Raw genomic sequence first — 13935 nt, 5'->3', positions numbered from 1 at the left:
GCTAATAGCTGGATGTCCATCTTTGGCTCGGATAACAGCGGCGACGCGTCGTGGCGTGAAAGCAACGAGGCCTTGATAAGTCGCTGGAGAAAGTTATCTGCACACACAACTCTCCTAATTCCTGTTAATTCCGGCGAGGGAGGCAATGAGTTTTGACGCAACGTTCAATCACGCCCCAGATGTGTTCGATCGGGTTCAGATCTGGGGATTTGGAGGGCCAACACATCAATTGTAACTCGCCACTGTGTTCCTCGAACCACTCCATGACACTCCTCGCCTTGTGAGATGGTGCATTATGTTGTTCAAAAATGCCACTGCAGTAGGGAAACATAATCGTCATGAAGGGGTGTAGGTGGTCTGCAACCAGTGTGCGGTACTCTTTGGCCGCTATGGTGCCCTGCACGAGTTCCACCTGACCCATGGATTCCCACGTGAATATTCCCCAGAGAATAATCGAGCCGTAGTCCAGGTGTCAAGGCGCTGTTCCCCTGCACGACGATGGATTCGCTCCATCCCATCGGCATGATGAAGAAGGTATCGGGATTCATCAGACCACGCAACGCTCTGCCACTGCACCAACGTCCAGTGCCGATGGTCCCGTGCCCATTTCATTCGTAGTTGCCGACGTCGTTCCGTTAAACACTGGGATATGCATAGGTCGTCGGCCTCGGAGGCCCATCGTTAGGAGTGTTCGGTGCATTGTGTGTTCAGAAACACCTGCACTCTGCCCAACATTAAAGTCTGATGTTAGTTCTGTCACAATTCGCCGCCTGTCCTGGTTTACCTGTCTGCGTTTCGCCACATTCTGAAGATGCTCACCACAGCACTCCTCAAATCACGCAAGAAGTCCTGCAGTTTCCTAAATGCTCGTGCCGAGCCTGCGGGCCATCACAATCTGCCCTCGGTCAAACTCAGATAGATCGCGCGCCTTCGCAATTCTACACACGGACAGCACGCTCACTGATACTACGTGCACCGTGCGTGTCTAACTAGCAGTCATTCCTCGCCAGGTGACGCTGCTATCGCCTGGACGGGCTTATATTTCTTGTAGGCCGGTGGCCACAATGTCCTGGCTGACCGATGTATATCTAAATCGGCCGTCAGGGGCATTTTCTCTGAATTTTCGGCAGATATTTGCAATTTCGTTTCTTCACTGTATAGGTTCAGTCAGCCCAAACAAGTACTGCTCATCACGTCTTTCATGCGTCGCCCAAAGTCCCTTTACAAACAATATCATTTTGAAAACGGAATTTTACTTGCGCACTCGATAGAGCATTCCCTTATTGGTTAAGTGCGATATTCATTTCAACAACATGTATTAACGAGATTAGTAAAACATGAAGTATAACCAATACTCCAATAGCGACTAAGTAGCTCTGCTGCATGGTGGTAGCAGTCAGCGCGGGCCAGGTCGGTGCTATTGCTGTGCAGTACTGGCTATTCTTCGTGTTTTACTGTCCCTGTTAATATATATCGACAGAACAAATAACGCACTAATTTGGCGTCGCTTTATCAAATGGGCACATAAAATTCCGTTGCAAGAATGTTTTTGTTTGTAACAGGAAACAAACAGACGCTTTCCGTCGAAAGTCGACAGTCGACAGTCGTGAGAGGTGGTATTTCTTTGGGCTGACTCCAGTTACTAATTGCAGAAACGAAATTGCAAATATATGCCGAAACATCAGAGAAAATGCGCCTGAAGACTCTCAGGAGAGACATCCTGTATACACAGGATGGTCAGAAACAGTCTGAAAATTATGTAAGTGTTTTGCAGGGTAGGTTGTATTGAGAAATAATTGTTAAGAAAAAAAATCGATGCGTTCTGCCGTTTTAGTCTCAGTTTTTCTCATAGCGTAGATGATAGGTGTACGACATTGCTCAGCCTTTGGCTCGGGTTCGATCCTCACTGCCGTCTCATGTCCAATTTTTTTACAACTCTGTTGTTCGGTTTTAGGAAATCAAACAAAGCATACGTTTGGTGACACTGTTTCTGGCGGGCCGCTTGAATTCTCGCGCGCAGCGTCCTGACTGACTAATTTCAACGCTGATTAACTCGGAAACGGTGCAACGCATTGAACTTTTTTTCTTAACAATTATTTCTCAGCACGACCTACCCTGCAACATCCTCACAAGCTTTTCAGACTTTTTCTGACCACCCCGTATATAGGATGAGCATTAATAAAATCGACAAACTGCAGGGACGGATTGCTGACTGGAAATGGAGGAAAAAAAGGTCCTATGAACATGAGTTCGGAAATGTATCGTTGCCACGGTAGACGGCGCTGAAGAACTGAAGTTCTTCTGACCACGTGCCGTCTGATCCTTGTATGTTGGAGGCTGTGTGATTGACGCAGCGTACTGTAAGTAGCAGAATGGTGCGGTATTCACGACGGGACCAAGCCGAGATGGTGTTTGTGTAGGGCCAAGCAGATGGAAACGGTCGAGAAGAAGCACGGTTATACCCAAAACAGAGACCCTCAGAGACACCAACCACGTCACAAAACACTGCAACCCTTTTTTGGGCGTCTGTCTGGCAAGACCTATGATCACACAAACTCCTAAAAATGGCTTGAAATGTTTTGTGATGTGCTTGGTGTCTTTGAGGATTCTTGTTTTATTGCTGCCTCTCGACCGTTTCCATCTGCTTGGCCGTACACAAACGACCATCTCGGCTTGTTCCCGACATGAATATCGGACCGTTCTGTTGCTCGCATTACGCTGCGTCAGTTACACAACCTGCAACACACAGGGAACACACGGCACGTGGTCAGAGGAACTTTAATTCGTCAGCGCCATCTACCGTGGCAACGATGCATTTCCGGCAACATGTTCATAGGACCGTTTTTCCTCCATTTCCACACGGGAATCCGTCCCTGCAGTTCGTCGATTTTATTAATGTTCAGACCGTATATACAAGTAGTTGTTTAAGTTGCTAGCAAAAATCTCGGAAGTTCTTGACCGATTTGCCTCAGATTTTTTGCGCTATACTCTAATGAACATTTGAACGGACGTAGGCTATCTGCTTTCGGAAACGTTGTTACCAAAAATCTGGCAAAGTTCTTGATATATTTCCTTCAAATTTTAAACTATATACTAACGAACATTCGGACGGACATACGCTACATTTTTTAAATATTCGATTCTGGTTTACTATTTGAATATTATATTAAAAATCTTATTGACGTGCAGAACACAGCCGGAGTAACGTTCTATTTGATTTATTTTGACTGGTTTCGCCGTCAGACGTGTGTATCCTATTCAGCACAAGGATGGTGCCGAGCGGTGCTTTTAATTTCTAACATGTTGTCATCGTCCGGCAATGAATTTCTGAGAACAATCGAGTCTGACGAGTGAAATCGGTAAAAATGAATCAAATAACACGAGACCTGTTGCTGTGTTCTGTAGATGAATTACAACGGTCGTTGTGTCCCCTACATAAGATTTCTCTGTTTGCTAAGATATAAATTTTATTATGTTGGTAGGATATAGAAGAGGAAGCAACTGACGTGGTGCAAGAGAACGGAGGGAGGATTTGGCCTATTGGAAACAATCCCAGCTCCAGCCGTCACTCGAGGCCCGTTAGGCGACGCACGCCATCAGCACCATTAGTACAGCCCACCGTCCACAACCAGACGATGCAACGTAGACGACAGGCAGAATCACCATACCCATCTAGTTCTGACGAAATGGTACGTCATTAACATATAGGAATAACATTAATGAGTCCATGAGCGGACAACGTGGAACGTCAGCAGTAATTTTTTCATATGTACGAGTAGATAATGTGACGTTCTTCGGAACAGAGTAGTCTAGCTTCTTGCATCCTATGATATGCTGAAGTATGCAGTCCATACAAAATGTAATTTCTCTAACAGAATGTTGTGAAGCATTCAAGGATAATTCGCAGCAGATCACAACTGCTGCTAATACTACGAAGGCGTGCTGAAAGTAAAATGTCTCCGAATATTTTGTGTAACAACTCTTAAAGCTTTTTAAATAAAACAAACTTTATTAACATTCTAAATCTTTATTCTTCGTGTCTACACATTTGCTGCCCTCCGCCGCTAGAAGACTCCGAATTGTAACGTGAAACATGGCGGTTTGCAAAGTAAATGTGTCGGTGCGTGAGGAACAGCGTGCTGAAACCGAGTTTCGAATTCGAAGAGTTCGTCCACACACGGAACACACTCTCCTTCAGCGTGACTACGCCAGGCCACACACGAGCACTGCGACATCTGTAACAATACGACGCATTGGATTCAATGTCATCGATCATCCTTGATACAGTCCCGACCTGGCCCCAACTGACTGTCATGTTTTCAAACCTTAAATAACACCATCGAGGCGTTCACTTTCACAGTGATTAAACAGTGCAAGCAGAGGTGAGGTCGCGGCTCCGCCAACGAAGTTAAACATTCTACAGTGAAGGTAGCAACAACCCGGTTTCTCGTTGGGGAATATGTGTTCGTCGCCAGGGTGACTATGTTGAAGAATAAACGTACAGACATGAATAATAGAGATGTAGATTGTTAATAATGTTTGTTCTCAGAATGAGATTTTCACTCTGCAGCGGAGTGTGCGCTGATATGAAACTTCCTGGCAGATTAAAACTGTGTGCCCGACCGAGACTCGAACTCGGGACCTTTGCCTTTCGCGGGCAAGTGCTCTACCATCTGAGCTACCGAAGCACGACTCACGCCCGGTACTCACAGCTGTACTTCTGCCAGTATCTCGTCTCCTACCTTCCAAACTTTACAGAAGCTCTTCTGCGAACCATGCAGATACTGGCAGAAGTAAAGCTGTGAGTACCGGGCGTGAGTCGTGTGTCGGTAGCTCAGATGGTAGAGCACTTGCCCGCGAAAGGCAAAGGTCCCGAGTTCGAGTCTCGGTCGGGCACACAGTTTTAATCTGCCAGGAAGTTTCAATGTTTGTTCTATTTAAAAAGCATTAACAGTTTTCACATAAAAAATTCGGAGGCACTTCTTTTCAGCATGCACTCGTAATTTTAAAAAAAATTATGTTAAAAATTTTATTAATATACTGAAAGCAGCCCGAAGTCGCGTACAAACTGATTTATTTTGGCCAGCTTCGCTTGTCAGACGCGAGTATCCTCATTCAGATGTTCATTGCCCTAGTGACAACAAATGGTTCAAATGGCTCTGAGCACTATGGGACTTAACTACTGTGGTTATCAGTCCCCTAGAACTTAGAACTACTTAAACCTAACTAACCTAAGGACATCACACACATCCATGCCCGAGGCAGGATTCGAACCTGCGACCGTAGCGGTCACGCGGTTCCAGACTGTAGCGCCTAGAACCGCACGGCCACTCCGGCCGGCCCTAGTGACAACACGTTACGAACACCACCCGGCGCTATTGTTATCACAACGATGGTTCCAACCAGTGGTTTTTAACTATTAACGTGTTACCACTTTTGTTGTTGTGGACTTCAATCAGAAGACTGATTTGATGCAGCTCTGAATACTACCCTATTCTATACAAGCCTCTTCATCCCCGAATAACATCTGTAATCTTCATCCTTCTAAACCTGCTTAGTCTCCCTCTGCAGTTTCCACACTTCCCTCCAATACTAAAATATTGACTCTTTGATGTTTGAGACTACGCCTTGTCAACCGATTCCTTCTTGTACTTAAGTTATGCCACAAATTTCTTTTCTCTCTAATTATGTTCAGTACTTCCTCATTAGTTACGCGATCTAGCAATCTAATCTTCAGTATTCTTTTGTAGCACCACATCACAAATGCCTCTATTCACTTCTTGTCTGAACTGTCTATCATCCACGTTGAACTTTCGCACAAGGCTACACTCCATACAAATACCTTCAGTAAAGACTTTCTCACACTTAAATTAATATTAGATATTAACAAACTTCTCTTATTCAAAAGTCTTCCTTGCCATTGGTTATCCTCTCTTCTTCGGCACAATTAGTTATTTCACTGCCCAAATAACAAAAATTATCTGCTACTTTTAGTGTAATTTCTTCAGCATCGCTGATTTAATTAGCCTACATTGCATTATCTTTGTTTTGCTTTAGTTCGTGTTCACCCTATATCCTCCTTTCACCATACTCACCATTCGATTCAACTGCTGTTTGGAGTCCTTTGCTGTCTCTGACACAATTCCAATGTCAGCAGCAGACTTCAGAGTTTTTATTCCTTCTCCCTGAACTCTAGTCCCTTCTCCCAATACTTTCTTTCGTTACCTTCGTAGCTTACTAATGTACAGTTTGAATAACAGTGGGGGAGTCTGCAACCCTATCTCACTCCCTTCTCAACCACTGCTTTTCTTTCATGCCCTTCGACTCTTATTAATAAATGGTGTCTGCTTTATGTACAAGTTGTATATAACCGTCTGTCCTCTTTATTTACTCTTGCTACCTTCAGAATTTCAAAGAATGTATTCCAGTCAACACTGCCAGAGCTTTCTAAAAGTCTACAAACATTGTAAAAGTAAGTTTATCTTTCTTTAACCAAACCTCTAAAATAAGTCGTAGGGTAAGTATTGCCCAGAGTGTTTCTACTTTTCTCCGAAACCAAAACTGACCTTTCCCCATGTCGGCTTCTCCCAGTTTTTCCATTCTTCTGTTAAGAATTCGTGTTAATATTTTGCAACCACGATTTGTTAAACTGATATTTCGGTAACATTCACACTTATCAGCACATATTTTTCAGCCGGCCGGTGTGTCCACGCGGTTAAAGGCGCTACAGTCTGAAACCGCGCGACCGCTACGGTCGCAGGTTCGAATCCTGCCTCGGGCATGGATGGGTGTGATGTCCTTAGGTTAGTTAGGTTTAAGTAGTTCTAAGTTCTAGGGGACTGATGACCTGAGATGTTAAGTCCCATAGTGCTCAGAGCCATTTGAACCTATTTTTCCTCTTGAAGTAAGGGGGTATTTTGCCTCTCTTGCACACCAGATGGAGGAGTTCTGTCATGACTGTTTCTCCCAAGTATATCAGTGTTCGGAGAGAATGACGTCTGCTCCAGGGGCCTTGTTTCGACCTTGGTCTTCTAGTGCTCTGACAGATTCTTCTCATAGTGTCATATCTCCCACCTTATCTTTATTTAATCCTCTTCCTTTCTATAATACTGCCTTCAGGTTCATTTCCCTTGCGTAGCCCCTCGATATACTCCTTTTATCTTCCAGCTTTCTCTTCTTAGCTTGTCACTAGTTTTCCATTTGAGCTCTTGATGTTCATATAGCAGCTTAACTTTCCTCCAAAGGTCTCTTTAATTTTTCTGTGGGCGGTATCTATCATCCCCTAGTTATACATGCTCTTATAGCCTTCCACTTCCATTTCGCCGGCCGAGGTGGCCGAGCGGTTCTAGGCGCTACAGTCAGTAACCGCGTGACCGCTACGGTCGCAGGTTCGAATCCTGCCTCGGGCATGGATGTGTGTCATATCCTTAGGTTAGTTAGGTTTAATTAGTTCTAAGTTCTAGGGGATTGCTGACTTTAGAATTTAAGTCCCATAGTGCTCACAGCCATTTGAACCATTTTTGAACTTCCATTTCTGGTTAGCCACGTTGCACTTCCTGTCAATCTCATTTTTAGACATCTGTGTTCCTTTTGGTCTACTTCATTTTCTGCGTTTTTTATATATTCTCCTTCCAGTAATTAAATTCAGTATATTCTGTGATGTTATCGGATTTTTACTAGGCCATTTCTTTCTACCTACTTGTTCCTTGGTTGCCTTCAGTATTTCATGTCGCAAAGCTAACCATTCGTCTTCTAAAGTATTCCGTTCCCCTGTTTCAGACAATCGTTGCCTTATACTCCCTCTGAAACTCTAAAAAACCTTTGGTTCTTTCAACTTACTTATGCCGCATCTTATTAATTTCCTACCTTTCTGCAACTTCTTGAGTTTTAAACTCCAGTCCATAACAATAAATTATGGTCAAGGTCCATATCTGCCCCTGGAAACATCTTACACTTTAAAATCTTGTTCCGAAATCTCTGTCCTGCCATTATACAATCAGTGTGAAATCTTCCACTGTCTCCACATCTTTTCCAAGGATGCAACTATCTTACATACTCTTAAACCAGGTGTTAGTGATGATTAAATTATGCTCTGCCTGTCGTTTTCCTCTTTCATTGCTTTCCACAAGTCCACATTCTATTACTATTTTCCTTCTCTTCCTGCAATCAAATTCTAAAGCACTCCGTCTTCAGGCCACATGTGGCCCATCGGGACCATCCGACCGCCGTGTCATTCTCAGATGAGGATGCGGATAGGAGGGGCGTGTGGTCAGCACACCGCTCTCCCGGTCGTTATGATGGTTTTCTTTGACCGGAGCGGCTACTATTCGGTCGAGTAGTTCCTCAGTTGGCATCCCGAGGCTGAGTGCACCCCGAAAAATGGCAACAGCACATGGCGGCCCGGATGGTCACCCATCCAAGTGCCGACCACGCCCGACAGCGATTAACTTCGGTGATCTCACGAGAACCGGTGTATCCACTGCGGCAAGGCCGTTGCCTGCAATCAAATTGTAGCCCGAACAGAATTAAATTTTCACATCCTTTAACATAATTCTTTCATCTCAACACAAATTCTTTCAATCTCTTCACCATATGTAAAGCTAAATGGCACATAAACTTGTACACTGTGGTAGGTGGCAATGTCTAACTTTGCTACGATAATGCGTTCTCTATGCTGTTCATAGTAGCCCACACGCGTTCCTGTTTTCTTATTAATCATTAGACCTATTCCTGCGTTACCCCTATTTAATTCTGTATTTATAACCTGTACTCACCTGATCGGAAGTGATGATCATCCTAACACCGAACCACGTTAGGACCCACTCTTTGTAACTTCAGCCTATCCATAACCTGTCTACATTTTATAAACCGCCAACTCGATTAGGGGTCTGACATTCTACGCTCCGACCCGAAGAAAGCCAGTTTTGTTTTTTCTGATGACGAAATCCTCCTGAGAAGTTCTTGCCCACAGATCACAATGGAGGACTATTTTAGCTCCGGAATGCCTTATTCAAGTGTCTCCCATCGTCATTTAACCACACAGTGGCGATGCATGCACTCAGAAAAAATAACAGTTGTTTTACCCCCTTGCTTTCAGCCGTTCACAGAACCAACACAGCAAGGCCATGTTGGCTAATGTTATAAGGCAAGATCAGTCAGTCATCCTGACTGTTGCTCGTGCAACTAGTGAAAAGACTGCTGTCCCTCTTCAGGAACCATATGTTTGTCTGGCCCCTCCACGGATACCCCTCCGCTACGTTTGCACCGTCTGTCTCTACATCTACATCTACATCTACATCTACATTTATACTCTACAAGCCACCCACCGGTGTGTGGCGGAGGGCACATTACGTGCCACTGTCATTAAAAATGTTCAAATGTGTGTGAAACCTTATGGGACTTAACTGCTAAGGTCATCAGTTTCTAAGCTTACACACTACTTAACCTAAATTATCCTAAGGACAAACACACACACCCATGCCCGAGGGAGGACTCGAACCTCCGCCGGGACGAGCCGCACGGTCCATGACTGCAGAGCCTTAGACCGCTCGGCTAATCCCACGCGGCCACTGTCATTACCTCCTTTTCATGTTCCAGTCGCGTATGGTTCGCGGGAAAAACGACTGCCGGAAAGCCTCCGGGCGCGCTCGAATCTCTCTAATTTTACATTCGTGATCTCCTCGGGAGTTATAAGCAGGGGGAAGCAATATCTTCGATACCTCATCCAGAAACGTACCCTCTCGAAAACTGGACAGCAAGCTTCACCGCGATGCAGAGCGCCTCTCTTGCGCAGTCTGCCACTTGAATTTGCTAAACATCTCCGTAACGCTATCACGCTTACCAAATAACCCTGTGACGAAACGCGCCGCTCTTCTTTGGATCTTCTCTATCTCCTCTCTCAACCCGACCTGGTACGGATCCCACACTGATGAGCAATACTCAAGTACAGGTCGAACGAGTGTTTTGTAAGCCACCTTCTTTGTTGATGGACTACATTTTCTGAGGACTCTCCCAATGAATCTCAACCTGGCACCCGCCTTACCAACAATTAATTTTATCAGGTTGCCCTCCATGGGGTGGGTGCACGCAACGACTGTGGTTATATTGGGTTAGATAGTGCAGCAATCAGTCGTAGAATTAAGTTGCTTTAATATGACATTTATAGTCACAACGCAGATTAGATTTCGACCTGTGTCAGGTCATTATCAATGCAGTGCGGAATTGTAGTAGTTGTTCGTGTTCAAGTGAATGCTTGCACAGTTCAACCATTACAATGGTTGAACTCTGTAAACCATTACAATGGTTGAACTCTGTAAACATTCACTTGAGCCCGAACAACTGCTACAATTCCGCACTGCATTGATAATGACCTGACACAGGTCGAAATCTGATCTGCGTTGTGACTATAAATGTCATATTAAAGCAACTTAATTCTACGACTGATTGCTGCTCTATCTAACCCAAATTTATTTTATATGATCATTCCACTTCAAATCGTTCCGTACGCATACTCCCAGATATTTTACAGAAGTAACTGCTACCAGTGTTTGTTCCACTATCATATAATCATAAAATAAAGGATCCTTGTCTACGTGTATCGCTGAGGAACACAAGTCGCCCCACCTTGGCAAGGTCTGTGGATCATGCGGGGCCTTTGCCACTAGGGCAATGAATATCTGAGGATGCTGACATCTGACGATCGAAACTGGTCAAAATTAATCCAACATACGCGACTTGTTGCTGTGTTCAGTACATTAATCACAGTGGTGACTCTGTCCCATGTAGTGAATGCTTTCGATTGCTAAGATAATTTTTTGTGTTGGCAGGATATTGAAGACGTGAGTGAGGTCGCAGAGGCCGACCAGCAGTGGATGTTTGCTCGTGTATACGGTCCCAGCACCAGTCGTGGCTCGGGGCACGTCTCACGTCGCGCCACCTCCGCTCCATCAGTCGAGACTACGATCGAGATGCAGAACGTGCACCGCAGCAGGCGTGACGCCGAGTCCTCCTCGCCGCAGGCCCGATCGTTTTCCACAAGGCAGACAGCACAGCAGGGCAGCGTTGGTTCAGTGACGGCGTCTCCTCACCGCCGCATGTCCCGCAGACTGACGGCATCGGCACGTGACGAGCAGCTGAGACGCCACGCGCAGGACTTGGCCCCCCTGGCGCGCAGCAGCTCTGGCTCTCGGAGTCCTTCCCCACGTCCTGCTCGAGTGTCTCTCAAGAAGTACAAGTCGGTGCGCAATGCGCAGCAACGGGGCGGCGACGAAGTCTCTGCTACGCTCCAGATTGAAAGCAGCTCAGATTCAGAGAGCCCTGTCGTGCGCTTTATTAGACGCATTGCATGCAGAGAGGAAACAGAGGCCAGAATGGAGACACGACGGGGGCCTCAGGCCGAGTCGTTGCCTCCACCTCCGCCTCCGCCACCGCGAACCAATTCAACCGCGATGCCAGCCGTTTGCTTCGATCTCCAGCGTCCGGCTCCAGCAAACGACTTTCAAGGACCCCTGGAACACGCTTTGCGGACGGTTGCCTGACGAACGCTTGTGGCTGTTGCCCTCGTAGGTAAGTCATCCCTGCCAGCTACCGTGTTATGCTAGGCTCGCATTCACATTCTGCAGGATGAATATTCAGATATTATCTGTTTCTCAAGTTCCTTACGATACCATAATGACAAATTACGAGAGGTTTTCGACCGACACATGGAACACCGGCTGAAATTGCATCAAGGCAAGTGGGAATTTTTACCGAAGGAACTAATATTTTTGTGACCTAGAATAACCGATAGAGCAGTACAACCAGACGAGCAGAACATAGAGAGGTAAAGAGATTCCTAGTGCCGAAGATAAAGAAAGAATTTAAAGGATGCTTAGGTGTAGTAGGATACTACAGAAAGTTCCTAAAAGGTTTCGGTCAAATTGCAGCACCTTTGTGTAATTGCTAAAGGACACCGGAAGTTATGAGTGATGAAGCCAACAGAAAGAGATTCTGACAAACCTTTGATTATTAAGACGGACCCAATTGAAATGGCGCTTGGTCAATATTGTCACAAGGCAAGATAGGTGCAACCATAGTGGAGGGTTATCTGTGAATATGATGAATGATCTGAACATATAACTTATTTATATCAACTTACCTTGAGTTAGTCAGCTCTCCAAAGTTACCAGTAGTAGCAGAAAATTTCCAAGAAATCTGCAAACATTTTTTTTCATGTGTAATCACTAACTGGAGATCCTGAAAGTGTTCAGATTGATTGTATATTGGCAACGGAGATTTCAGATCGTGATTTTAAGTGTGAGATATATCCGGGGGCATACCAGTAAGTGGACTTTGATCATAATTTATTTGTTATGAACTGTAGATTAAAACTGAAGAATTTGCAGAAAGATAGGAAATTAACGAGATGCGACCTGAATAACTTGAAAGAACCAGAGGTTGTTGAGAGTTTCAGGGGGAACATTAGGCCACTATTGAAACACGGGAAAGGAATATACTAGATGATGAATGGCTAGCTTTGAGAGATGAAATAAAGAAGTTAGTAATCGCACATCATTCTGTATAAGAGTTAAATTTTACAAAATGTCTCTTTAGACATCGGAAAGGTAATTAAATCGTCCAAATATACCAAACATTTTCTTCTCTGTAATCCTGACAGTACAATGTTCATTAGTCTTTGAAACTTACTAAGAGTCTCTTTTAATCCCATCAGCATCCTCTTGTACTCATAGTGCTGATAATTAGCACTGAATGAAGTTTTCTCCCTATCCTGGGGATTCATTAATATCTGATGGTATCCACTGCCCAAATCCATTGTGGGAAAATACTTAGTGTTTCCCAGATGGTCCAGAATTTTCGATATGTTCGGGATTGGGAATGCCTCCCCTATTGAAATCTCGTTTACCTTACGAGAATTGGCCACCATACTATATATTAGTTTTCCACTTTCTTCAGAATTAGCAGTAATGGCGCATGCCACTGACTTTTACTTTCTGCAATAATATCGTCAGCCAATATTTTTTTCTATGAGTTCACGTGATATCTCCTCCTGGGATTCCAATATCCGATATGGTCTACTACTTGTGATCGTAGCAGTATGCTCGGACAATAGCAGAAGTCTATGTTTTAGTGTCAACGTGAATGACTTTGAATTCGTCTTTTAAATGAAACACATTCTTCTCTTTCTTGTGCCTTTGTCCAACGTTTTCGCACGGTCGGCATGGTTACGATCAGATTTGGCATGGTTAATTTAAGGGGTGGCCGGATGCCCTTCCTGTCGTCACCCCGTTTCGTGAATGATGACGATGATGATGAAATGATGAGGACAACACAAACACCAGTCCCCGGGTAGAAAAAAATCCCCAACCCGGCCGGGAATCGAGCCCCGGACCCCGTGATCCAGAGTCAGTATCGCTAACCACCAGACCACGAGCTGCGGACACAAAATGAAACACATTCTAATTCATATTTCTCTTTTTCATTTAGTTGCTCTGTACGCATAGCATCTCTGACCTGCGATATGCGATTCTTGTTATCCGGTGCCTGTTCCGGCGTTTCTATTACTCTTCTTCCTGTGGCTTCATCGCATGAGGGTTCAGTAATTAAGCACACTGAACTAGCAACACACTCTACCTCATTTGGTGTTCACCATACTAATAATGCATTTACTTTGAGTATTTCGTACAAGAGCCTCTGGAATGTACACACCCTTTAATGCTTCTTGTTTCGGCATTGTTACCCCTTGGGCTTCCTGAATCACTTCTTGCCTTTTCAATCGGATTCTCATGGCCTTTTCTTATCTAGGATCTATCGTTTCCTTTGGATCACAACTTTACCCTTCTCTGACGGGTGCCATTATAAGTGATTCTTCTTCATTATAATTTTGTTTTATTCCGTTATTTTCCTAGCTAGCAAGTTTTCCTTTTAAATTCCAAAACC

At 44.6% G+C, this 13935-nt stretch overlaps 1 protein-coding gene and 1 pseudogene across 1 annotated transcript in view; one reads left to right on the top strand and one right to left on the bottom strand.

Moving 5' to 3' along the window:
• LOC126249643 (melanopsin-A) overlaps positions 1-13935 on the top strand; it is a 485748-nt gene that overhangs the window by 460007 nt on the left and 11806 nt on the right. Inside the window, exons 11-12 of the mRNA XM_049951321.1 lie at positions 3483-3689; positions 10827-11565. Coding sequence (XP_049807278.1) covers positions 3483-3689; positions 10827-11537 — 918 coding nt within the window. The 3' untranslated portion in view covers positions 11538-11565. The remainder of the gene's footprint in view (positions 1-3482; positions 3690-10826; positions 11566-13935) is intronic.
• On the bottom strand, positions 8381-8498 carry LOC126250066 (5S ribosomal RNA; annotated as a pseudogene).

This window comes from Schistocerca nitens, chromosome 3 (assembly GCF_023898315.1).
Source record: "Schistocerca nitens isolate TAMUIC-IGC-003100 chromosome 3, iqSchNite1.1, whole genome shotgun sequence".
Taxonomy (NCBI): domain Eukaryota; kingdom Metazoa; phylum Arthropoda; class Insecta; order Orthoptera; family Acrididae; genus Schistocerca; species Schistocerca nitens.
The sequence above is the reverse complement of the archived record's forward strand: the minus strand, read 5'-3'. Positions and strand labels throughout refer to the sequence as shown.